The sequence below is a fragment of the Cygnus olor genome, chromosome 4, assembly GCF_009769625.2.
Source record: "Cygnus olor isolate bCygOlo1 chromosome 4, bCygOlo1.pri.v2, whole genome shotgun sequence".
Lineage (NCBI taxonomy): Eukaryota > Metazoa > Chordata > Aves > Anseriformes > Anatidae > Cygnus > Cygnus olor.
This window is the reverse complement of record NC_049172.1, coordinates 37,102,196-37,130,100: the sequence shown is the minus strand read 5'-3', so window position 1 is coordinate 37,130,100 and position 27,905 is coordinate 37,102,196. Positions and strand designations below refer to the sequence as shown.

General features: G+C 37.6%; 1 protein-coding gene across 6 annotated transcripts in view; it reads right to left on the bottom strand.

The window, feature by feature from the left end:
- The window catches only part of CLGN (calmegin), a 29,997-nt gene extending 4,403 nt beyond the window's left edge, over positions 1 to 25,594 (bottom strand). For 2 of the 6 annotated variants that reach the window (XM_040554783.1, XM_040554786.1), the window contains exons 1-16: positions 25,471 to 25,594; positions 23,403 to 23,444; positions 21,741 to 21,919; positions 20,426 to 20,496; positions 19,101 to 19,159; positions 17,311 to 17,452; positions 16,412 to 16,493; positions 13,435 to 13,627; positions 11,295 to 11,484; positions 10,590 to 10,703; positions 9,826 to 9,982; positions 8,294 to 8,509; positions 6,339 to 6,458; positions 6,015 to 6,159; positions 3,404 to 3,481; positions 805 to 914 (exon numbers count right to left, since the gene is read on the bottom strand). In XM_040554783.1, the coding sequence (XP_040410717.1) occupies positions 805 to 914; positions 3,404 to 3,481; positions 6,015 to 6,159; positions 6,339 to 6,458; positions 8,294 to 8,509; positions 9,826 to 9,982; positions 10,590 to 10,703; positions 11,295 to 11,484; positions 13,435 to 13,627; positions 16,412 to 16,493; positions 17,311 to 17,452; positions 19,101 to 19,159; positions 20,426 to 20,496; positions 21,741 to 21,902 (1,839 nt within the window). In that variant the 5' untranslated portion in view covers positions 21,903 to 21,919; positions 23,403 to 23,444; positions 25,471 to 25,594. The other 4 variants (XM_040554784.1, XM_040554785.1, XM_040554787.1 and 1 more) reach the window with 4 other exon arrangements.
- Positions 25,595 to 27,905: the final 2,311 nt, after the last annotated feature.

Here is a 27,905-nt window from a genome sequence, read left to right as displayed (position 1 = left end):
AGCAGCTCCCCTCATCCGGGAAGAGAATCATCTAGGGAGTGAAAAGCACAAGATGACCAACAGAAATACTGTGGGTGGATATAAAGTGTTTTAGACATACTATAGTTTCTAAATTCTAAATAGAAGGACGATGAGTGTCTGATTAGCAAAAAAAAAAAAAAAAAAAAAAAGGACACAAACTCCATTCTGTAATTTTATTTTCTGAAAAAAAAAATCATAGACTATCTGGTCACTGAATTAACCTGCACAAGAAAAATGAAACTGCAGGTGCTGAATTCAAAACCACTTAGCTTTTTTAGCTTAAAACCTTTTTTTGGAATAATAATGATGATTAAAAAAAGATAACTGAAGGCTTATGGCTTTTCTAGATCTCACAGAAGGGCTATTCTGTTGGAAGCAAATGTTCAAGCAATTAACTAGCGTGATAAAGACCAGACACTTACCCTGGCATCTGATTTTTCAAACTTTACAATTCAGTTACTAACCTCTTAAAAACCACAATCTTGTAAAAACTACATGCTTGTAGCAATAGTTCAAGTTTAGAGACCTGCAAGATCACTCCTATACTATACCTGTATTTGAGAATAAATACCACCTCCTGGCCAAAATGACATGGAAAGAGACTTACTTCATAAGCCTATACAAACAGAGTACAGGAGGTGTGAAATTCAAGTAAGAACACATTCCCATCTCATAATATCTTATATGGCTCAACAGACAAAAAACTTCTTGTAGGTTAACTGTGCTTTGTTAGAATTGTGATGATGGAAAGAGGCAAGAAGAAAATAGGGGAAAAGAACTCACCTCATCTTCTGAACCAGATTTATTTGACTTATCAGCTTCTTCTTGACTTCCATCTGCAACTTCATTTTCTTCCTCTTCATAAATATCTTCACCACCTTCACCCTCATCTTCTGCAGGAGAAATTAATTTTACTTTGTAAACAGAACTATATAAAAATGCACTGCAGACACACTAGTAAGAAAAAGAATCATGGAATCATAGAATGATCACTGCAGACACACTAGTAAGAAAAAGAAGACAGTTTCAGTCTCAGAATGAACTGCTTGTTTGCAATAAGGCATAAAAACATGAGTGATACAGAGAATAGAATTCTTATGAATTGGTATAAATTGATCACTGTCAAATTTAATCTCTAAATCTAAAATTTTCAGCCTAGTCTCTTTTCACAATAGTATATACCCTGCTCGTACAGTTGATTTCCTTTAGGGAAGTCCTTCTAAGTGTCACATTAGACAGTCCTAAGAGCAGACATAGGACCAGATGAAATAGGACAACATGAATATCCCAAATCTGACTTAATTCTGACTCAAATAGCCGAGTACATACTACAGCCATCAGTCACCCACCTCAAGGCATACCCACATCCTAAGGGATCTTCCTTGTCAGCATGGAGTTCCTTTGGCATACTGTTTTGTACGGCTGTTGAGGGCTAAGCAGCCTAGTGCTTACTCCAAATTTATGCATTATTCCAAAGCAAAAACTAGCCAGAAAAGCACCGTACTCCCCCTTAGCTCAAGTATGTCCAGCTTGTACTACTAGGACAAAACCATTGACAAAAAGCTGTCAGCTTCCTGCGAGACCTGCGGTCAAGTAGATCTACGAATTGAAGAGGACTGGGGCGGGGAGGAGGGGAGTAGCTTTCTACTCTCCAACAATTCCCTGGATAAACTATAGGCTAAAACAAAGCAAAACTGCCTTCTACTTTCTTACTGAATCTGCGTCACTACACTGAACTAAAGGGAGCAATGAATGCACCACACAGTGCAAATTCTAAGCCGCTCTCTGATCAACACAGGTTACTCTTCTGGGGTATCTATATTCCATACATTTTGAGAAGGCAACCAGGCACCCAACTGTTCTGATTTCCACTTTGGGCCTCAGTACTTACAAGCTGACACTCCCACGCCTGCATTTTATCTATCTATGTTTGTTACAAGAACTGGAACTCAGCAACCACAGCACGATTCAAAGAAACGTTACGTGGGTTTGGCATTTCTCTTCCTTTACTTCAAACTGAGAATTCAAAATGAGAATTTCCAGAAACTGAGACTCGTTTGCAATACGTTCTATCAAAGAGTAAACAAGAAATCACAGCTACACCTGACAACAAGGATATGAAATGGCATATTACAACGGAACAGGCTCAATTAAAAACAGTAATAAAACAGCTGTAAAGGACGACTACCCCAAACATCGCTCAATTCTACCTTTCTCATGTCATGCCCCATCTCATAAAGACTACACTTCAATGTAAAAAAAAAAATATCTGAACTGTTTAGCTCAGTAGTGACCAAACAAAAGCGTACAGATACCAAAAACCTTTGCTCACAGCATACTAGTAAATTGAGCCAAACAGTTGAGCACAATTAGTTAAGGTCTAAGAGTTTTTCCACCTTTAAGAATACCTGATACATGTCTACACTAATGTGTCTCAACTATTGGCATGAAAAGTAGAAATATGACCAAAAAACGGAGTCCACAGTCTAAGAGAAATGTAGACAAAGATTTCTGTTCTAAAAATAAATTCTTAAGGGAAAAAAATCACAAAACCTTTGCTCATATTATGGTCAAGCAGTTAGAAATTTTAAGTGATACAAATCTAGAACCTCCTGTAAGCATTCATTTCAGTAGAGTAGAAAAAGAAAAAATGTTCAGACATCAAAAGTACTAAAAGCCCAAATGGGATAACTATAGTATTTACAATTATATATTCTAATTTATTCTAATTTAATCAGTATTTTATATAAATTCATGTCTGTAACTTAATAAATAAGGTTCAGACTATGCCCCTGAAATTCCTTTTCCTGGCAAGATTCTTTTACTCCCTGGGATGTTTTTCTAGAGAGTAAGGAATGCCAGGAGAATAATACGGATGACTGGACAAGTCAAGAGCAGATCATCTTTTAGCTATGCCACAAAAATTAACATAGAACACAATAAAGAATTCAGTCCCATGGACAGTGCCCTTCAAGAAGCACTCTGCCAGCAATTCATTCTCACTGGAGCCAAAGAAATCTACAAGTGTTTCTGAAATTTGCAATTGTGCCATGCTGTTAAAGTCCCTGTGATAAAATGTGTCTCTCAAATCATCCAGTGTTTCACGGCTCAAAGCCAGTTACCTTCAACCACAGGAAACAAAGCAGCAGATGACTACAAAGGAACTGCAAAAGTGATTAGGATCCAAACGTAGAAACTAGTACAAAAATATTGATGACTACAGATACCATGTTAAGAGATCTCACAGGAAACTCACATCCATATCTGATGGAGACTGGCATCCACCAGCTTGAAGTTCTACCATCAGCAATGAAGCAGAGAAAAAAGAGAACGGACAGACCATTCTCAAGTCCTGGCCCAAACTACTTCCCTTTCCCAGTACCTGAAGGAGAAGCCTCCCCTTCCATCTTCTGTGTATCCTTTACCAACTCTCCTTTTGTCTCCTCTGGTTCTCTTCTCTCTGTAGCAAAAAGAATCATAGGAAGACAGAAGACAAATACTCTATGCTTTGAGATATGAGGAGGCAAAAGAGTGATGGAAAGAAAAAAAGGAAGATTTCAACCTGCAAATGTAAAAGGAGGCAGAAAGCTAAGGGAAGCTAAGCAATTCTTTTTGAAGACACAAAAACCCAGAAAGTCACCTGACAGCAAAGTAGAACCCTTTCCTCTTTGAAGCCTGGAATTTATTTGAAAACCTTGGAAGAGTCATACAAAAGCTAGCTATGCTAGTTTTGCTCTGTATTCAGGTTAGTAACCAGAAGTAAAGCTCTAAAATGGAACCTACTTCTGAAATAACATGAACACTGTTCCAGGTGGAATTTTAAAAATGTGGGAGCTGAAGTTTTCCTCTCCGATTGCCTAGACCTTATATCTAACTTTCAAATGTACCCTTTAGCATACTACATGACGTGCACTGATTTTACTCAAATAGGTAAGTGGAGATATAAGAACTAAGTCTCCACTCCCCCCCCCAACAATTTGAAGTTCCCCTCCTTCTCAAGTCAAACTCTATATTAAAAACTAACGGAAAAAATGGTAATCTAGTCATCTTCTTGCGTAAAGAAATTTTGTCTGTAGCTTAAGGAATGTATGATGCTCTCAGATGACTTGGACTGCTAGATGCTTGAGACCAGTCATTTCTACAGGTTACAACGGAAACCGGCTATTCTAACATGAATACTATGGCAGGTGACATTTTGAGGGGATAACTGATGTATAAAACTTCCTTCTGCTCTCACTTTACACCAGAACACTGGTTAAGAATGAAGACTATGATGTTAGAGGCCTGTAAGTTTGCGGCCATATTTTGACATAAGAATGATCCTTTCTCCTATCCTTCCATTAATGCAAAAGCAAAAGTTAGCTTGAAGAAAAATCAAGGAAATGAGGAAGTTAGGAAATACACAGCACAGAATAAGATGCATATGTACCCACATTTAAAAAAAAACACCTCAGCACAAATAATAACAATAATAAAAAACCACATCTAACTGGAAGTTCTTAAAAGCTTAAAAAAGGCAGGCAAATACTTAATGCAATAAAAGTGAGTGTCAAATACCCAGCAGGATACAGGATAAAGGATACAGAAAGGGCTACGATGAGATGGGATGAGAGCCAACAGCATCTTCTGAAGTGGACTGACAGAATAATTTTGGAATACAGCTATCTCATACAGCCTTGCTGACAGTAGTACATTAAGCACAAAAAGTACCTATCAAGCCATCAAGACTGGGCAAAAGAAAAGAGATTCTTTAATTCACAGGCAAAGAGCATGTAAAGTAGAACAAGATCAAAAGGAAAATGTAGGAAGATAACAATGCTGGAGTGCTGTCCCTGCAATTCGTGATTCATGTAAAAAATAAATTTAGCATAACTATAATAGTTAACGCTTAGGTAAGGCTCTCTAATGGTAAGGCAGATGAGCTAAATTTGGTGTGGTAAAGCATTATGCCAAAGCACTCAATTCCTTAAGTAAAGGAACATTTGATGCTATGTTAAATATTAAGTCATACAGGCAAAAGCCATCAATACTCATGACACACAGTGCAGAGATGGACAAAGATCGCCAAGTTCCAATCAATAATACAAAATGAGGTCTCTACTAACAAAAAAGCAAGAATGTCTGCCAGGTTACTAACTTTTGATGCCAGTCACTTACAACTTTTTTTGTTTTAACAAAGAAGAGTGAGATAAGAGGCTGAACCTTGCAGAGGTCTGAGGCTAAGGATTTTCTCATAGAAGTCAAAATAATACACTATAAGTTACGTGATTCACTTTCCATTCATTAACTAGAGACTTTGGGAAATGCTAACACAACATCAAAGCCATAGCTGAATAGTACCAGTTGTATTTGATACAGTAATGAAAGATGATTTTGTCAATCTTTGAATGCCAAAGTGCATCTTAACCTACTAATCATTCATTTCTCCCTTGGAACAGCAGGACAGGCCTCTGCAGGCTAGCAATGCATTCCTAGATAGCAATACAAAACAAGCAGCAGACATTAGTATTTCACATCCACTGTATTTTCAGACTTTAACAAGGGTTACTAAAAACAGTGGCCAACAAAATAGTTCAGGGCACAACACCCCCACAGAGGAGTAAGTGAAAAGACTTATGTTAAAACTATTCTAGACACGTTATAAAAACAACAGTGATTTTAACCACTTCAGGTACAGGTATCTGAACTGCTCAAAAAGTGATCAATGTATGAAATATTTAGAAGGCAGAAATTATACATCCTTGTTTACAAACAGGAAAAGACTGCCAAAAGCACTATAACTTCTTGAGAGTGAAGAAATACTGAGGAGAACCTTACTTTCTGCTTGTATTTACCAAAACACTATTACCACGGAATGCCAATTGCTAAAGAGAAGACGACAGATTTTGCATACTCTTAAGATAACTTGTTGCAATTATTGCAATATAATCCATGACCTACTCCTATTCACATCTTGATATTTATTGAACTGCAAATTGGCTTGCTCATCTTACCATCTTCAACAATATCTTCATTTTCTTTTTCTTCTTCTAAATCTATTTCATCATCTTCTAACTCTTCTCTCTCTTGTTTTATTTCTCCTTTTGTAATTGCCTCAGATATAGCAGTTTTTTTGAACTCAATATCTTCATCTGTTTTCTACAAGAAATTAAGAATCAATTTACACTGAAACTCAGATTAAGAATTAAACACAATAGCCACTGTAAGCTAACTAATATCAATCGCACAGTAAAAGAGCATACTGTTGCCCAAGTATTAGGAGTTTTAAATAAAGTATAAGAATGAAAATGAATAAAAATGCGCTGAGTTTCTCTAACCTTTGCTGGCCAGCAGAACAACACACCTAGACCAATGGGGAGTGCTAAAGTCAAGATGTAAAGAACCCAGAGCCATGGGTGGTCTTCTGCAGCTGTCACCAGTTGACTAAACATTCCAGGCTACATTAAAAAAAAAAAAAAAAAAGGCATTTACATCCCTCTGAACACCTTGGTAAGCTTATAAAGTATATATTTTAAATTTTATGTTGTCTAAAGAAAAATATTTTTTCCTTTTGTTTTTTTAATTACAAAGTATTGGATTCCAACATAAGAAAGCAACCACTTGTCAGATTGCCCATATGCACTTAATAGCAAGTGCTAGCAAACAGCATACAGTAAGAAAGAACGAACAAAGCTGGTACGCCAAAACTACTAGACTGCCCCCTACTCAATTCTGTGAAGTAACACTTGGAGTCTCCACAACCTCACACTTTCCACCCTCCCCAGCTATTCTGCTCTTTCCCCATGCTGTGCTAACTCAGCTGAAATCTCCCAAAGCATCAAGAACCTCACAGGAGCTGCACGCAACCTGAAAAGCAATGCCTTGCTCCGTGTGTACTACCACATTGTCTCCTCCAACAGCCAAGACAGCCAAGAGTAAAGTGTCCAACAGCCAGAGTAAAGTGTCTTCCCAAACAAGTTCTGACTTATGTAGTAGAAGAAGTTAGGGAGGTAGAGTGTCTAGTCCAGTTAGACTCTGAAAAGGGTACATCTATCTATATATTAGTATAGCTTCTTATATTTATATATAAAATAAATATATATATTTATATTTATATTTAAGCCTTATATATATATAAGGCTATGGAGGCACAGTTGAGTGAGGGGTCTCAACGATTATCTTTTGCTATTGCGAGTACAGGTATAGGTGCAACTCCAGACCTAAAAATAAGGATTTCAAAAGGGCAAGGCTGTGGAATATGGTGGCTTTTCTAAATCGCATTGGCAAATAGGCTACTGCTGCTTTCTCATCCTTTCCATGAGGAACAGCTGCTGCCAGGGACTGGCCATATTTGCAACCAGCCCATCATTTCTTACCCACACACAGATGCCTGCTCTTGCCCCTCAATCAAAGTAAATATAGGACTGTTAGAAGAAACCACCTGTGAGGGTGGTCAAACACTGGAACAGGCTTCCTAGACAGGTGGTTCATGCCCCTTGACTGTCTGAGTTCAAGAGATATTTGGACAATGCCCTCATTGATAGGCTTTAACTTTTAGTGGCTGTGGTCAGACAGTTGGACTAGATGATCTGTCTAGGTCCCTTCCAACTGAACTACTCTCTCTAAACTGCAGTCAGTGAAGGCAGCCACTAGAGGGGCTCATGATCCCATATGTTAGGACAAATTCATCCTACGACACAGGGAAGAGATCTAGAAAAGCTGGTGGCTGGCTAACTGCAGTATACAAAAAAAAAAGTGGATACACACACAGAAACGAAAGAACACACGCAGCTCCATAAACATATGCATATTACTGTCATAGCTGCATAATATACATCTGAGCAGCCAAGACCCTAAGAGTATTAAACACAAAAAACATGACTATCATCCATTCCTGATAATAGGGAAACACATCTAAAGAACGTATATAAAGGAGTTGTCCAAAAGTGAAAAGTTAAAAAATAAAAATAAAAGGTCTTTTAGTGCAAATAATTCAGCTTTCATTTGCTGACATACTGAATTCTAGCACCACCATTAACAGTGGAAAACTCATTAAGATCAAGTTACAGACACTTGCTAGATGCTTGAGCAAAATATTGTACCCTTTTAACTTCAGGAGAATATAGATCTGTGAAAGCTAAACCAGCCAAACTAGAAAAAAAAACATCATGGCTATTCAGTAAGATTACTAATTGCCAATAAATTCTATTGTGTCAGCATTAACTGATAGAAAATTCTTCCAACAGCACTCCTTGGTAGGCATAAGTAGTGACGAACGTACTGAAGTTTATACCTCATTAGCACTTGCTACTAATTTCTTCAAGCCCCAGCCATCTGCTGCCCAACGATCAGCTACTTCTTTTTCTGAACATATAATGAAGTTATCGAAGTAGATATCAGATGTCATAGACCAGAGTTCTAAACCAATAGCACTGACAGCTGTCATCTCAAATGGGTGAGGATCTTCAAAATAGTCTGGGTTAGGTATTTTCCGAGGACTCCAGATTCCCTTTTAAGAAAAAAAGTACAATCACATTATCTATACCCCAAAAACATTAAAAAAAACAACACCAACACCGTGAAATACATTTTAAAGTAATTAAGGCTTTCTGGTTCTTTTAAATGCATGATTTTAAAAAGAGATGGGGTAGTCTCTGACCTTCAGGAAAACTCAACTGAAAACAGCCTATAGGATTTTGGCAGATAGGTCTCTGATTTCTGGCTTAGGGCAGACTGATTACTTCTTGAATTCAAAACTTTTTATCCGTATGCGGTTACAGTAGTTAACTGACTGCACAAAGCACCTCTGTTCTACCTTGTACTGGAAATGCCAAGCATAGTCTTTGTGAACTTCCAAGAATAAATCTATTAATTTCCTAATACTGCAGGAAAATAAGACACTGGTATTACTTCTTCCTCTAGCATCTCCTCGTGTAATATAATTTTGGCTTTTGTTCATCAATACAGCATATACATTTTTCTAAGTGCACTCACTGGTCAACATTTTGTGGCCAGAAAAGGGCTCTTCTGAACTAAGTCTCTATTGTCTGGTTACCTAAGAGTGCAGAGGAACTATATCCTGTGATCCACACAGTCCCTTCAGGTATGTATAAATAAATAAGTTTATTGCACTAGTATACTCATATAAATATAAATTGACAACTACTGTAACCAGAAGCATTAGGGAAAATTTTAGGGAAGAAAAACTCAGCCTTATGATACCTGTGCAAATTAGTTAAAGCCCTATGCTTTTTGGTTTACAAACCTGCTTAAGATCTTAAGCTAAAATAAACCAGATTCAAGTTCTCCCCAGCTGTAATTAATACAAAGTAACTCCTTCTAATACCCAGCTTTGCTCTTATATCTGGAGGGGATAATTTAATTACCCAAAATTGATGCTTCCACTAAAACAGAACTAATAAGTTAATCTGCTTACTGCAGGGTTTCATTTTTATTTTATCAAATAAAATGTATTAATTTATAACTTTCACACTTAAAACCCAGTAAAAAATAAACTAGTCCATTACATGACAACTTTATTCTAAATGAAATGCTATAGAGCATACTAAATGTGTGGTATCTGTGATACCAACTTTTAAAAGAGATTGTATTAATACAGGAAGTATTTCTGTCTAACAGTATACTTAAACAAAAAAAATATTATAAGTAAATACATTAAAAGCTGAAAATGTTTAGTGAGGGTGTTCAGACACACCGTAAAAAATAAATACACTGTATGAAATACCAAATAAATACACTACTTTGATTTGCCTGCTTGGTTGAAGTCTGTACCTCCTTAGCAATAACCTACAACATTGCTAGTACCTGATAATTAGGATTATCTATCATAGGTGCTTTCCATTTTCCTTTATACTTTGGGTTATTCTTCATGGGACGCACCCAGATTCCGCAACCAGGTGCGGTCTCACACTTTGGATTAGGGATCTGAGGGGCTTCCCACTCCCCATCCATTTCTTCATCCCTACAGAAAGAAAGTTACAAACAACTGATTTCAGACTGATCTGAACACTAACTTTCAGTCTAAAGTTAGGTTCCATACATTTTGCTCTAACAACCTCTGAATTTATTAGATCTGCCCATAGAACTTTACCCAACAGCACAATATTTCTATAAAAAAAATAAAATTTTTTCCAGAGCACTGAAAATAAAATGTGCTAAAGCCACACGTTCATAAATACAGCATGACTGTATGTAATTATACTCCTGCAGGTGCAAACAGCTTGCAACACTTCACTGCAACATGCTTTCAGACTACAATACAACTTCATGTATCAACTTATAATGATAGGCCATGAAACAGTTTCAGTCCTTTCATCAGGTTCCTTAATATTTTGTTTTTGTTTACAGATCTTCAGAATACAAGGCAATTATTGACATCTGTGTATTTTTCTAAAAGCAGCTCCCCAGAACAATAAATATTTGGCCATACCTTGTATGTTCCAACTTACTACATTAAAATACAATGACATTTGAGTTAAGCTCTAATCAACTCATAATTTGCCAGAGAATAGGTGGGCTTATCTACAAAATACATTAACAGACCTGCACTTATTGAATCAAGTTCTTACCAGTCCTTTGGTTTTTTTGCATTAGGGTCTGGAACATATTGTGGTTCATCATCAAGCCATCCCTCAGGCTTAACAGCATCAAGATCTTCTATTTTGGAAGGCTCATCTTCATCCCTTCAATTACAGATTAATGTTAGAAAATATATCAGCTTTACTTTAAAACTGTATTCTGTTCAGAGGACTGCAACTGGCATGAAAGGGATGATATTCAATGGCACAACAGAATTAGACACACCTATGATGAGAATTAGGCATTGATTATTTGTTTATAAATTTTGAAACTATATTTCATTTGTTTCAAGGCATTAGTTAGCCCAGAAATTGCTACCATCAACTAGCAGGTGTCAATCAGGTCTCCCCCTTTAAATTTTTCCCTCCTCTGAGATGCTATATGAACACTACTTGACACAGGAGGAAGTATGTATATAATAGTGGAAAAAAAACAAAAACACAACTCTTTCTAATCTTTCAAGTATTGTAATCTTTGTTATTAACTACAACAACAGAGGGTACAAATCAGCAAAAAGCATAGTTTTTATTTCTTTCCTTAAAAGAAGACCAGATCCTTGTACCCCCATCTCAATTACATTTTTTGAATTATTAGTACTTTTAGCAGTGAAACATATCCCAACTGCCATTAACAAAAACAGCCAGTCAAGTCTTTCAAAACAATAACCTGCTGTACAGATAAAATTTTGTCTCTACCAGTCATCCGGTTTGACAGCGTTGGGATCAGGTATTTTTGGTCTTTCATCCCAGTCATCAGGCTTCTTGTCAGCAGGATCCTCTATTTCTCTGGGAGGGTTTACTGGGGGAACCATATCCTCAAGGAGACTTCCTTTACCGACAACTGTTTGGTCGATTAACATTTCAAATGTATCATCTGGTTTTAGCACTAAATTAAGAAAAAATGTATTTAAGAAATAAGTGAAACATTAATTTAACAAATTCATTTACCTTTAACCAATACCTATATAATATGCATAGACAAATAAGAGCAGACAGATCCTCACTAGCAGAGCAGGAGACAGACTCCTCACTCCATTCAGGCACTGGATCTGGACACAATAAAGTTCCCACTGTAGCGATGTCATGACCAGCATAAGGACTAGAAAAATGATACCTTCTGCAAATCAATTGTTGAAGCACCTCAAAACACACGCTAACAGTTTTTCAAACACCTACCACTTAGTCAAAATTCTGCTTTTTTTTTTTCTTCCCCCCAAGGACAATAAAAGACAAACCTTCAACCTCAAAAGCATCTCTGCTAACAAATTACAAGTCCACACTTGAAAGTGTGAAAACACCAGAACTGTGTAAATATCACAGCTGAAGGATCATGAAAACAGTATTTTCTTTTAGATTCAAATCTCTGACAGCCAGTTCCCTCAACTGCCAGATGGTGAATGGATAAATTTCTCTTCGAATTTTTAAAAATTTTAGCAAGTACCTGATAAATAAGGGTCATAGAATTGAGCAGTGTCAGACTCAATAACAGAAATTGGATCCAGATCCATCTCTAATAACTGGTGAGCACATTATTAGCGCTTAACAAGAATATTTAAATGCCCATTCAACACAAGCAAGATTACTAATTTGAAGTAAATACTATTCCAGCTTTATGAAGATGGGCGATGAAAACCAGAGTAACAGACCTATAATGACGGTTTGTTAATACCTAATTAAGCTCTTGCAGCTTAAAATTTTTAATTGTATTAAAACATCAACAAATGCAAAAATTAACCCCCCGTATGATTTTAGATACAATAAAATTAATTGATTTTTCTACTTATGTTATCAGTCACAAATGCATTAGATGGTACAAAGCTGTACGGAGGTCTAGCTGAGCAATTATAATAGAATAAATGCAATTTAAGTATCTTTAATCATCATCTCTAATGAACAGCCCAAATACAGGAACACATTCGCTCCTTTACTGTAAGGACAGGATGGTGGGAAGGATTTTTGTGTTTTCTTTGGTTCTATTGCTTTGTTTCACTTATTCTTATGATCTAAAAGTGACGGTTTGTTGTAGCACACTACTGTAAGTTATTTTAAGAACAATACATTTTTCCATGGCACAGCAGTTGAGCACATCTTCCATTATTATTCCATTACTATTATTCAATGGAAGTTCTAAAGTATAGTCAATTTGGCTGGATTTGCAGTATGCCACAGATTAGCCCATTTTCTCTGACTGCTTGTTCTTTTTCAGAAATTAGAACAAGGAAAAAAAAGGAACTGAGAAATTAAACTTTCATTGCTGCTATACTGTTCATTAGAACAGAAACAGATGTCACATGGATTAAAACCAGACCAAATTTCATCTCCAGTGAAAGCAGCAACCTATCTGTTCACGCACACCTCTGCTGATGCAGGCATTAGTGGGAACTCAATGCGCAAAGGAGAGTGGTGTTCAATATGCTGTAGATCTCACTGAACTCCAGTAAACTCTTGATCCCTTCCTAGAATACTGGACTTATATATATATATATATATATATATATATATATGCACACACACATACACCTTTCTTAAGAGATTTTTTTTATCATAGTATGTACCGAAAGTATTAATCAGTTCTTCACGTTAAAGGCTAGCCAAGGCTGGTAATGCTTTTTCCCGTGATTGAATATTAAACGGCAGCATTTGAAAGCCACTTATGCCCTGCAGTTAAGCTGAGTCATTAAATCATTTAAGCCCAAATCATTAAGCAACCATCCCCCAGAATTAACAGACTATTACAAACAAAAAGCAGAGTCAAATACAAAGCTTCAGCGAACTAAGTTCAGAAACTAATTTTTAATCTGTTTTCTAATTTAAACTTGTAAGAATTAAACAATACCAAGTGTGTACAGATGAGTCTTCTTGTCCAAATAGAACTTTTTTAGGTCTACATCAGGGCGTTTTGCATGTTTTTCATCATACTCTCCAGTTTTAGGATTCTTGTGTCTGAAGATAAAGTGTAGTTTGTAATCTTCTCCACATTTATCTGGTCCAAACATAATAGTATAAGGTGTTTTGTCAAAAAAGTATTCCTGTAGAAGCAAAAAAGCTGAGCATGCGTTATACCGTACATTTTACAAAGTCATATTAGGTACTACTTTTCCTCCATACTGTGGCATATACACAGCATAATTCCCCTTTTCTAAAAGGTGTTTCATGAAGTATCGGCTCTAACACTGAAAACTGGTAGGGTAAATCATGAAAGGAAATGAACAGTCCCCGCGTGTTGTTGGATGCTTTCCATTCTCAGGGAGCAGTCTAACCACAGAGATCACTTAAGCTTCTTCAGGGAAGAAGAATATGCTTACTTAGACCTTATTCTTACACATTATGTGGAAATTCCTCCACAAATCAAGGCATCCAAATATCTATACCCTTCTGCACACACTACACTAAAAGATGGAAGGGAACTAGTTACTGCGCTTCAGAGCAATTTAAATTTCAATAAAGACTGTAAACAGGGTATTATCCAGCATTTCAGCACTGTCTTCTTGTTCCATACTAACAATAAACAACCCTGAAAACACCAGATACAGTTTCCTTCAGAGTATGATGCATTAAGCTGTTCAGATTTTTTTTTTTAACTAGATGATTTTTGTAGTTGGTATACGCAGTATCATGCTATATTCTTACTCAACTGCTTGAAGAAAGATCACTTGATTTCTGAAACTTTTCGTCTTTCAAGAAATATTCTAACAGAGATGTACTGTTTGATATGAGTCTGTATTTCCAAGTATGCAGCAGTTTTTGAATACAAAGTAAAACATTTTCAGTTTAGATTTAAGCACTACAGAAATGAATGCATTTTAAGTTCGGTCCTTATAACTTTATTCCTCATTTGAAAATGTCACTGTTAAGAATTAACAAGAATTAATTGATTATTCCAATATGTTCAATTTTAAAGTTAAAAGGATACAAAAGAGAAAATGTTGACTCAAACCTACCAAAACAAAAAATAAAAAAAAAAATGTATAGGATGAACAATGAGCCAGGTCATAAAAAGATAAAATTTGCATTTGCAGTCTTTTGGTTCACTTTCTAGAATAAGACAACAGATGTCGGAGAATTTCAGTTTCATGTGTAACTGAGCAGAGTATCTTGGTCTCACAACTTCTTTTACAAAGTAAGATTTTTCAGTTTTAGTATCATTTACATATCTTTCCATCATGAAAGATGCCATACCTTTACTAGTTTTCCTACCATCTGTATTTTTAATACAGATCTATTAGTACTTAAGTTTGAGTACAACACACGCTGGCATACAAATTTGAGGAAAAAGGAAAAGCATTTGGAGGTTGCATTAAAGCTTTTACTTAGATATTTCATGAATGCTTACAAGAAACTTCTTACACATGCCACCATCTCTTAGACTCCTGCAGGCATACATATTATCCCTTAAAAATCACAAAAAATCTGTGTCAAGAGGTTCCTTCTGACTGCTGATTGCAGGTGAGGACAAGCAATGCCTTGAGCCTGTCCGAGCAACTTTCCCTTCCCTTTGCACATAAACAAGGCCTCACACTTCACTGCAATACAGTATTGGGTAATCCAGCATCCAAACAGGTCGCTGATGATGCCACCTCCCCTCAAGCTAGCAATTCTATCATTTTAAGTTTGCGCAATAAACAACTACAATGCTGTTCTGCTCAGTACTTACAATGTTGTAGCTTCATGGGTCAAGGCAGCGATGGTAGATATGTTCAGACATCTCAGGAATAAAAGCACAGATGGAAAATCTCACCCAGGGAGAAAATTATGAGTTCTGCCCACACTTGTGTTTCCAAGTTTTTTTTTAAGACTAGTCTCTATTGCTTTTCCCGTTAACTTGCCTTTCCACCTTACCAAATCTTATTGAGCAAACAGGATAGCTTGATGCACCTCAAAACCAACAATTTCTAAAGCCGATACTAGCTGTAACTGTGATTGCCTCATCAACTTCTGTCTGAATGTTGTCTAGTACTGAATGTTGGGTCAACACCACCAACTAGCTTCAAAACTGTAGCGTAGGAGCTACGGTAGTCAGCTTTTGAATGGCCAGAGCAATCTGCTTCATGATTGGAAGTACCCTTACCATTTTTGAATCCTGACAATATTTTGAATCCAGACTGGTCATTCCAAGTCTATCCAAATACGTAAAACTATTCTGTAACTGCTGCTATGTACGTAAAGCATCAACTTTACACCTGATTATTGAGAGCGTCCCTGGTAAGAGAAATTTTTCCCCACATGGAGACACTTCATTACTTGCAGTTCCTAAATCCACATTCTATCCCTCTCTGAGGTGACATGCTGTATGCCATGCAGTAAAAAAAATTGTTTCACAAGTTATGAGTTGAAATTCTATGGCTTGTGTTATTGCAAAAAGGCAGACTCAACAGACACAAAACTCCATTGTCCTAGATATAAGACTAATAGTTAACATAATATCACTCGTACAGAACTAGGAGGAGTATGTTAATCTGTACACTGCTCGCTCTGACCTATGGAAATTCACATTTTGAGATTTGTGTGAACATAGATTTTAACAGTGTACTTTAAGTTTCAGACTACCTGCATTTTTCATTAAAATAAATGGTAATTTTAACAAGAATAATGTTATCAAATATTCCAGTAAAATGCACAACTATGAAGGCTTTGTATATATATAAACTATAATATATATATGATTATCTTGCCTAATCTTCTGATTAAACATTCAGGAAGCTTTTTAGAACTTAGAATACACTAAGAATTAATCTCCTAATGACACTGCACAAGAACAATTATGCATTCCTCAAATGAGCAACCAACAGTAAACATTAAGTAAGAGGACATACCAGATTCAAGTCATTACTACTGGAGAGAAGTTTAATATATGCACCACCACAGTCAATGCCTTCTTGAAAATTCACTTCATATCTGAGCAAAGAGCAAGTTAAAAAAACATTCCACATCAGACAAATTCAATTCTGATCTCCAGAATGAGAAGAATACATTAATATCATCAATTAGTCACTATTTTTATTATTAGTCATTACTGTCAAAACGTTTCTACATGACCAAACAGGTTTTAGTTGCCACACAAACTAATACAGCAATGACGTCAGCCAAAAAAAAGCCACAGTAACATTTGATACTGTTGGTATCACCAGTAAGAAAAGTTTCAAAGCGGTATTGATCAACATGCAAAACACCAAAGAGAAGCAGAAATCAGGAATAGTTCTAAAATGTTTGTGCTGTCTTTGAAATGGCCCATATAACACGCTGAATTTAGCTGGAGGAGTTACCTGGATGTGTCTGTAAGTACAACAAATCAAGTCTGTTATCAGAAAAAAAAGTCCTATTGCCATGACACTCATCATCACGAATACTGGTATAATACTTGCAAGATTCAGGTTTTACCGATCTACACAGAAATACTCTGCAAATGTAAAAACACTGTACTCAAATTACATGATTTAGATCTTTTAGATCTAAGACCAAAAACTGATTAGCTTTTTAAGAAATTTTATAAAGTATTAATTTCTGTCCAAAATATTTTACAAGAGTTTAAATACCACTTCTTAACACCTGTATTACAATTTTTCTTGATTATTATATCATTCATACTTACAGTTCTGGTAGCTCTGGATATGAAGCCAATGCTACATGAAAGACAGTATTTTTTACAAAGATTTACATTTTCTTGACTTAATGAATAATAAAAATTAAGTAAAAAATCTGAGAGAATACTTACTGAACAATCAAAGGTTTATTATCAAAAATAAATGCCTTTGTTAGCATAGTTGATATTGCATGATGCTTTGCCACCGATTTTAACACTAATCCTCTGTCTCCAGGTACTGTGTTTTCTTTCAGCTCTTCTACTTCCCATCTTCCTAAAACAAACCAACATACAATCTTTGAAAACAAAATTAGGCAGAAGTCAAGAAACTGTACGCTTGTAGAAAGTAAAGAGTTAACAGTATATTATAATTGCCAAAGTAGAGAAGTCACCTTGACATTTGATGTCAAAGTTAGAAGTTAAATAATAATCATCCAATTCAATACCAATAATTCTACTCTGGATACAAACAATTATACATGCTCAGCCTACACTTCTCCATACTTTAACTGCTCTAAACATTAACAGCACTAAAAAAAAGAATGTTCATGGCACACAAATCTGCTGCTCACACCTTTCTATTGATACACTGATCCAGTGTTTTAGGCAGTACTTTTCAAGAATTAGAAACCATTAGAATTCCAATTCACAGTTAAGACCGTAAAATAAAATCCATCTAATGTAACGGTTTGGCTCAGCCAGCAAGGAAGGAAGAAAGCTTAGGGAAAAAGACTGTAAGGAATATGGCAAGTAGAACAAGCAACAAGAAATCACAAGGTTCTGCTTTCAAGTAGACGTTTCTAGCACAGAGAACAAAACACCCTTCCATAACTGTTATAACCAAATGAAAGAAAGTTATCAAAACCTCAACTTCACGCATAATAAAAAAAATTTGATTAAAAAAAGCTGGCCATGTACCCCTAAGTAGGAAAGAACCATGTTCTTACCATAATCCACCATGTAACAATGAAATTAAATAGAACAACTTATACATTTAACATAGGATATTTTTACATCCCGATTTTTTTTTATTATACAATCCTGTAGCATGCGTGAATATCCACTGAATTTCTGATTAATTGCAATACTGTACAAAGGAATCAAGAATACAGTTTAGATAGAGAGGGACCTATATTTTGAATATGCATAGCTCTACACAGAAAAGCCCACTCTCTCATTTCACCAAAAAGGTATTGGTTCTAGCCAGTTAAGATAATGCCCGCTTTCAGTATTTTAAAGATAGCAAATGTGTAGCGCGCACATTCCTTGCTACTTCCAGCCTAGGAATGTATGAGTCAAATACAAGCCCAAATGACAAAAATCATCCAAACAACTTTTTCATTTTCACTTTCCAATTATTTTTTATTTTCTTTAGAAAACTATACGAATAAACTGTACAAGAACCACTGGAGAATCCTACACTCAAGCACAGACAATCTGACAAAAGTATTCAAAAAAACCAACACTCATTCAGTTTCAATTTTTTTTTTTGTTTCAGAGGCTAAGCTTTGAGATCAACAGCTGCATCAGTAGGAGATGCAAAGACATAGAACAGGCTGCTTTAGAAACGTGCTTAACAACTGAAATTGAAGTGGTAAATATCTGACAATTTTGGGAAAATGTAGTTCTCAAGAGGCACTGTTCATAAACAATTAATACTGAATATTCAGATGTCAGAATGTATCCTAGTACATCAGAATAAAATTACTGCGATGACAGAAATATTTATCTCCATGGTAAGTAACCAAACAAGCAACCTTTCATATCTCAGTTTCAGGGTAACAGTCATTATACAAAGTAAGATATTGTTGATCTATGTCATCTAGGTTTTCAAAGGTAAGTTCAGTGCAAGGGATAGTTATTTCTCAAAAAGCAATAGAACATCAGAAACTATAGTGAAAGTAAACACCAAAAAGGCTTACCATCATATTTAGCAATGTTATCATCCGTGTCTTCTTTCTTGGTTTTAGACAATATCCACCTAAAACAAAAAGTGTACTAGTCATTTAACTACACATGCAAAGCTGTATTATTTAGCAAGCACAGGAAAAATGGATTTAGCTGCTAGGATGTCAATCTGTGACACTGATTTTGACAGTCAGCATCACGGAACTTTGTGTAATTTAAGGAATGTGAAACAAAAAATTGAAGCGTCAGTCTAATACAACATTGATTTTGAAATATTTCCTAAGAATCTAAATGAATATACAATTATAACTCTAAAGTAATTCACATTTACTCTGAATAATCTTCAGTTTTATCTACAAGCTGAGGCTGACAATGTAACGCTATTACGTGAGCATGTAACTTGAAATAATACTTGAAGTAACACTGGAAAATAGCAAAGTTGACGTGTAAAGCCTTCAATGTGATAAAGAAGAGCAAAAAATCACTCAAACAAACCTTAACTCTATCTGATATTAAGAGTATCAGTGCACAGCAGAGGAGGGAGGGAACAAACAAAAGTATCCAAACGACAAGTGCAATTATGCACTAAGCAGATTTGAATTTTATCGCACACGGGGATTATAACAGAGCAAACAAACTCCTGATCTCCTTGACAGATCTCCTTGAACAAGGCGGATGCAGCTTACCAAAATCAGCTCACCAAAAATGAAGATATGCGCACACCCTGTACAAAATGCTCATTTGGAGAAAAAAGAAAAGGCAATCCAGCCTCATCCAGTCATACAGTGGTTCTATCCCGAGCCATGCACAGGAATGTCTTAAGCCAACAGTGTTGCTGAACTCTTCCTTGTATCAACTACAATGCTATATTCTCATAATGACTTCTGTAAAGAACTAATTTCATTCATTCTGAACGACTCTCTGCATGGAGTATGTCAGGGTTGAAGTGCTGCCTCCTTCTTGCACATATCTAAGTGTACATGAAGAAGAAATAGTTTGCTAACAATTTCTGACTTTTTAAGCTACTGCAGTGTAATGCATCTCACCTTGTAGTTCACTTTTAATTCAACTGGCATTGCATTATTTTTTTTAACATCCATAAATCCAGAGTCTATTACAGGTTTCGTTATATCACAAAATACAGCTACATGCCTGAAACATCAACTGTTCAGCTTAACCTTATGAAGAAATTGGAGCAAGTATGACCACCCTTCTCAATTCTAAACCCTGTACTTTTTTTTTTTGAATGTACTAGCAGAAAAATGAATATAAAATAAGTCCTGCCACTGTAAGTTAAATTGCTGAAATTAGAAGTTTGTAAGTTTAAGATGCAGCTTACCCTGTCAATACTCCATCAAAGGTTTCTGTAAAATACACTTCCCCAGTTGGCTTTGGCGTCTGGTATACAATCTAAAAGACATTTACAGATATATCATAAACTACAATTTTTCAGTTGAAATACACTATCATACCTCTGGAAGCAGTCCACCCAGCCAGACCACCAGAGTTACAACTAACAGAATAAAACACGCTTTCCCTGGGGCCCTCTCATTTCTACAGTTCGGGTGCATTCCTCTAACAGTGCGCAATTTCATATCCGTGAAGCTTTGTGCGACCAGGAGACAGCGATGAATAGCACAGAAACAAATCAAGACTCTGAGCAAGGACTCTTAAAAGGCAGGAGGGTCTCACGGTTTCTTTTCTAGTGATATGTTTATGATGGTTAAAGAGGCTGCTAGGTTAGTTTTAGACTCACTCTCAGGTATCAGAAAAACACTTTTCCCCAGTTTTTGAAAACTAAATGGTGGTCCTCCTCCTAAACACAGTACAGAGCTCAAATGCACACAGGGTTATCAGCAGTTGTTTCATCTCTGTTTTTGTGCCCTAGCAGCTTAACATCTTCGAAAGCACCTGCAGAAAGTTTCAGATACTATGATAAAAGCATAGACACAGCTTAAAAATTTGCTTTCTGTGGTCAAAGCTCATAACTGAAGTACCGTTACACACCTTGTGCATAACATAAAAACACAGAAAATTTACACAACTTGCTCCAGTTTTCTGCTTCCTATTTTTTAATTCACATGGTTCCATTATTTTTTTTGGTTTTCCTATCTACTTGGCACATTACAGTTGGGCTATACAGTTAAAAAAAATAGAAAAAAAACAGTCTATGACTGTTGTGCAAACCTATTATGAAGTACAACATAACAAATGCAGAAAGATTTTTTTGGAACAAAGACCATCTTAAAAGGCAGATGTGACTGATGAAATTAAGAAACCAATCTAAATGAAAAATGTCAATAAGGCCAAGGTGCTTTCTTCTCTAGTAATGACACGTTAGGCTGCAGGGTATATTATCCATCAAGGAGGACTTCAGACACCAGGTTCCATACCTAGAGTGAAAGACCAGCAAGACCTTCTTCGTGACTATCGACCACAGGTGGGAGATCTGATTTTGCATTTGGCATAGTAGGATCCTTAAGGCATACACAACAAATGAAAAACTCACTCTGGTGAGTTTGACACTCATCGAGTTGTCAGCTGTATATTGACTTGCTCTTTTTAAAATAAATTTGTGCACTGATTCTTCTACTAGTTACAACTACGTAGCTTAAAATTAAACAAGCTTTAGCTAAAAGCATCTATAATCTTACCCCTAAGGAAGATTCATCTTTGTCAACATCAGCTTCTTGAGATTGTTTGTCAAAATCCTCCACTTCAACATCTGCTCCCAAAATTTCTTCGTTTTCCATTTCTGCAGTTACTGAGCTAATTATCAGGAGACCCAAGCACAGCCAGTCCCACTGAAAATGCATCCTGGTTATCTGAAGAATTGAAAGTTTTAAATGACAAGTATTGTTGGGGGGATATTATCAATATTAGTTCAATTTTACCCAAGATTTTATCTAGAAGAGAAAAAAAACTAGGCAGGTAACTAACTCAACCTCTCAATCTGTACTGCTATGAAAAAGAGAAGATTGTTGTCCAGATGCGTTTGCTTCACATCCGTAAGCTAAAATACATGCAAATGCCGTTTTACATTGAAGTACGCAATGGTTTGGAGCAGTGCAATTCCAAGCATGTGCCTATGCAAGTTTTCTTAAAGGTCTTGCCAAAAGTGCTTCTTTCTGAACTTGCTTTTGTCTGCATTTGGAAACAGAAGGAAGACAGACTCCAGATACCATTGCGTAGGTGTTTATCCTTTGATTGTTAATTTCTATCCACAGAGAGCTTAAAAAGAAAGACAAATACTGACATTTAGTCAGTTACTGTAAGGCATTTTCAAACCTTGCATTATTTGGCCATCAGTGCTCACGCTAAATATTCTGCTACTCACATGCTTTCTGTGCCTTAAAAAGCAGTCACCCTTTTAAGCTGGATCATCGCTCTTCAGAGATTGCTTGTTTACTACTACAAACCCTAAGTACCACAGCAACTCCAGATACTGTCTTATATTCTGGAAATCTTAGTTCCTCTCTTTCTTCCTGGCTTTATCAGATTTGCTAAGCAATGCAAACATTAGAAGCGCCCTAGTAATTATTTATCTATTTACAACATCTGCTAGTTCTATCAAGCAATGCATATAGAGATCAAATAGTGTCAAGGCAAAAAAATCCACATCCCAATAGAGACGTCCAAAAAAGAAAACTAATTCTTTTTTCCTTATTCATTTTAAGATCTATTCATTTAATATTGACTGTACTGATTACATCTAAAGCTAAAAGTAAACTGTTTCAGGCACTAGTACTAGACACTATGTCAACATCACTTTGAACATAAAAAGCCTCACCTCTTGGGACAGACACCTATTTTCCACAAAACTGTATCAAATTATGTTACCTTTTTTTTTTTTTTTTTCCAACTAATCTGTGCCATTCTTTGCTTTGGATCCTTTCCATCTGTTTTGTTTAAGAATAGCAAGTCTATGGTTTGCATCATTATGTTAATAGCTGAGAAATCTTAAGTCTTCCGCAAATTTTACTATTTTTTAAAGAAAATCTTAGTTAAAAAACTACAGAGATTGTTGATTCATAGACCTCTCTTGCCAGTTCTAGAACTTGAAATATTCTTGCCCTATTCTTGACTTAAAGTCATTCAGCTTGTCACATGCGAACGTTCAACTTCACGGTGTGTTTTTGAAGACCTCTGTCTGGAGGCTATCGCACTCAGTTTTACCATGCCCATTTTATTGCTCTTAATCATCACAGTAAGAAAAACAGTTAAACAATGTCACATCACACGTTACTCCTTCGCTCCACTACAGCTGCATGTATTAATTAGGTATTAGAATCAACTTTTCGCATGAACTTGCCTACCTTACTTAAGGTAGTTTGTCATGCAGTTCTGCTCCTTTTCTCCTAAAGCAGATGAAGATAAAAAGCAGACACACGTTCATCAACACAATTCAGTTGCGTCTTATGTATGATACAAAATGCCTACTTTCACTTCAATAGCTGTAATTTATTATAACTAGCCTCTATCCATTATTTTCATACACGGACAAGCAAGAGCATCCAAGAAATTGCCTTTCCACACAGTCCCCTTCCAAAACTCCTGATGCCTTCAACATGCTGTGCTTTTTCATGTCACTCAAGCCTAACTATATAGCAAATCACCGATCCTAGCCAAGGACATTCCTAATGTCATTCAGTCTTCAATCACATCTCTTAGTTTCCCTTCAACAAGGGAAAGTATACTTTTTTGACTCACCCCAAATTAAGATATTCCAGAAACACTGAAATCCGATACCATGAACAATTAAGTTATCACTTAATTGCCAGATAGGGACAAACCCAAACAAAACCATTAAATCTTTTAATTTTTGTGAATTTTTCATAACCACAGTCTTACAACGATAAATCTTTAAGCCAAAGAGCTTATGGACTCAAAATATTATACATTTAATAAGAAAGTCCACTAGATTTTAAAGATTAATTAGCATATGAACATCCATGAAAATCTTCAGACCTGTAATTTTAAGCTATTTTGTATAGCTTGGTTTCCTTACTATGGGAACACGGGTAACTACAGCGCTTCTACACATCATAAGAGACACTCGAGCCAAGGGTACTGCTGTAGAGCAGGCTCTTGGGACCCAGCAGTGCTGCAACACTGGCATATTATTGCCGCTGAAGTAATAAGCCACTGTCTGTGGGACGTGTGCTAGACAACAGTACAAGACAGCAGGCATAAATTGAAGGAAGGAAAGTTCTGTTTGGGTATTAGCAATTTTTTCCCAACGATAGCAGCCAAGCAGTGGGTCAGGCTGCCTAGGGTGCAGCCTCAGCCCTTGGTACTCTCCAGCACAGAGGGGATAAAGCCCTACGTGTTCAGCCTGAGGGTCCGGCCTCGGAGTTGGCCGTGCCGTGAGCAGTGGGCTGGAGCCATTCCCACCTGGTTTGATTTCTACAGCAGGCTGTGGAGCACAAGTACGGCAATTCGGACCTCTGTGCCATGGCCTTTAGTGTACTCTACACGTGCCATGAAATTAATGGCATCACAGTTGTTATCCCACTCGATGCGGAACTAAATAAAAGTCAGGATCTTTAACGTGACTGGTAACTCGTACTTAGAAGAGGGTCAAGCCTTCCTGAAACCACCTCCTCAAGCAGAGGGCAGCAAGGCTGCCATTAACATCCTTCCTCGCCCAATACCTTAAAGCTCCCGCAGCCACCAGCAGCACAGGGGGGGGCAAATACCAACTCCACCCAGGGCAATGGAAAGGGTGGGTTTGTGCGCCTGTAACCGTGTGCCGCTGCCTTATCCCTCCCCGATACAGTTACGTGGGCATCAGCCGGACCCAGTGGGAACTGCTCCACGAAAACCACTCAGGAGCTCTCCCCCAAAGTTCTATTTCCCCATACGCTGGGGGCACATGGCACCTTCCTGTCTCTTGCCGGAGCGTTAAAGATGCTGCGTGAGAACAGCGACAGCGGGATTCAGTTCGGCTATTTCCACGGGTGACCTTCCGCGCTATTTCACCGCTCCCGCTGGCTCGAGTAAAACCTCTAGGAAGAGGCTTTCGATTAAAAACGAATAAAAACAAGGAGGGAGCCACCCCGCTCCCCGCAGGCTGCGGGCACACGGCCGTCACAAGACCACGAAGGGCCGCCCGCACCCGGGGGGCCCCGACACTCCCCTCAGGACTCCCCTCAGGACGCCGCGGGGAGGGGGGAGGGGGGGGGGAGCCCAACGGCCGCCAGCGGCCGGCGCGCGAGGAGCCCCCCCACTCACCACTCGCGCGCCCTCCCCTAACGGCCGCCACAGCCCCCCCCCCCCCCCCCGCCCCAGTTACAAAGCGCGTCCCCGCGCAGCGCGCGCGCCCCCCGCCGCCGGGCCCTGCCGGTGAGCGCGGTGAGCTCGTGCCCGCGGCCGGCCGGTTACCGCATCCCCTCCGAGCCCGGCCGCTGTCCCCCAGCGCATCCCCGTCCGCGCATGCGCCCTCCTGGGCTCCCCTCGCGGGCGCCCGGCAGCAGGTGCCGCGGCTCGCGGCGCCGACGCCAAGCGGCGGCCGGGTCGCGGGGCGGGGCCACCGACGGCGGGGGGAGGGGGGTGGCAGGTATAAAAGCCCGACAAGATGGCGGCACCGAGCGTGAAGCGGCTGAGCGGAGAGTGAGACTTGCGTTAAATGCTCTGCCCTGGCTGGGGGAAAATTGTTAGGAGAAATGGCGCATTTTGTCAAATTGGCATTTAAAATTGTAAATGCGTGCTCCAGTGTGGACTTTTCAAGATCAACCGCCGTCATAGTCACTGGGATTTTAAACGTACTCACTGTGGTAACTGTCATGCTCCACACACCTTTGATCATTTACCAGGCTATTCAAAGCCAAGGTCTTTTTTCATTGCTAATTGAAACGATTTAGGTCAAATTAACAAAACCCTTTACTGAAATGGAGATAGTCAAGCAATCTAACCTAGGTTCCAGGAGCAGAGGGACCGCCCTGTGATTCTATGATTCTGGACACTGTACAAGTTGAGAGAATTTAGAACACGACACATAGCAGCAATGTGTAAAATGTGGAGATGGCACAGGGAAAAGCAGTTCCTTGAAGGACCACTAGGAACTTCTTGGCACCAGAGCTGTGCAGCTGGTGACAAACCAGATCAGGGTTCGTAGTGTTTTCATGTAACATTGCGTCATTCAATTCACATCATCAAAGAAGGCCTCCTCCCCAAAAGCTGTACCGGTTCCGTTTTACATTATTTGATTCTTACCACGTCCAGGAAACAGTCTTATGGACGTAATGGCTATGTCCCATACAAAATACTTTATAACTTGAGGTAATTTTTATAGATGTCTCCATTTGGTTTTTCTACCACATACTAGTTTGCTAACTAGCCTAAATAACTCAAATAACTCAGAACTGTTTGGAATTAACATTAGAACATGTAATTTCAACTGTCAATCCAAATGCTTTTTTTGCCCTCCCCCCTCCCGCCCCTTTGGTGATATTCCACCTTTCAAGCATTATAAGGTCAGTGTAAACTAATGCAGAAGCTTCAAACTTGGTTATATTTCTTGACAGCATCATCAAAACTTATGACTGCTACAGATCATTTCAATTATGAGCTCTAAAGATCAATGTAAATATCACAACTTAAACAGTGTATATTTATGTCGTAGAAAAGCCACACCATTTCTTCTCTTGTTAAGGTGTAGCTAATACTGATCAGAAGGATCTTTTAAGCCTTAATTCAAATCCTTATTAAATGTATTTTTCTGAAATGGTACCATACTCCTACAGAATCTTCAATCTTCAGACACCTCTAGCTAAAAAGGAAGGGGGGAATGTTCTTATGCATTCCATCATGAAAAAAGACAGATGAAAACTATCCTTGCAGCTTGAAATACACATATATCCTTTTAGAAGTAAATGGAGAATTCAAGAATTCTGCTCACTGCAGAATTCATTGTTAATATTCCTACTGTTCATTGTAAGGCATCTATGAAAGATACATCTGCAATCTTCCATTCATGAAAATAAATAATATTCGTTAAAAAAAAACAAGCTGAAACACAGGAATCTCAGAGAAGACAGTTTGTGTAACCAATAGGACAGCTAACAGATGTATGACAGAGCAATGCAAAAAGTAAATGTTGGGGAAAATTAAGATCTTTGTGTATGGGATGCTATCCCAAATATCCAATATCCAATGGGATGCAAATGGGAGAGAGAATTTCAAATTCAGTAAGCAAATCCATCTTCAACTTTAGATTAAATCTCTCCTAATTAATTTTAATAGATATTCCTTCTGAGTCTAGTCTCTTCCCAGTGTAAATCTATCCTCCATTTGCATTTAGAGGAGATGTGTACTTGTATTTAGCTGCACAAAGAGTCACAGTAACACTGATGAGATTAGGGCTCACATAATTAATGGAAATAAAAACATTTAAAAAAATCAGTAAAGCCAAGTTCATAATTGCCTTTTGTATCAGAAACAAATGTTACCAGTTCCCTTTCAAAAGTCCCTCAAAGGATTTAAGACAAGAATAGAGTCATACTGCTCAGAGAAACAAATAACTGCACTTCAGTGGAAATCAAAATGGGTACAATAAACCATCATTAGTATTGAATTAGCTTGCAAAATGGGCTTTCTTCCCACATATGCATTTAACCTGATTACGAACGTGTAAAATGAGGTAGCCAATATTTTGGAGACCGTCTATTAAACCACATGAAAATACTGAAGTAGAATATCCTAATGAAAGAGGTCAGTGATCTGGTATGGAACCTGAAATGCCTCTTAAGAGAGTTGTCTTTTTAACTTACTGTCTTTGTTTTGTAAGTTAATCACAATGTCTATGGTATAAAAACAGT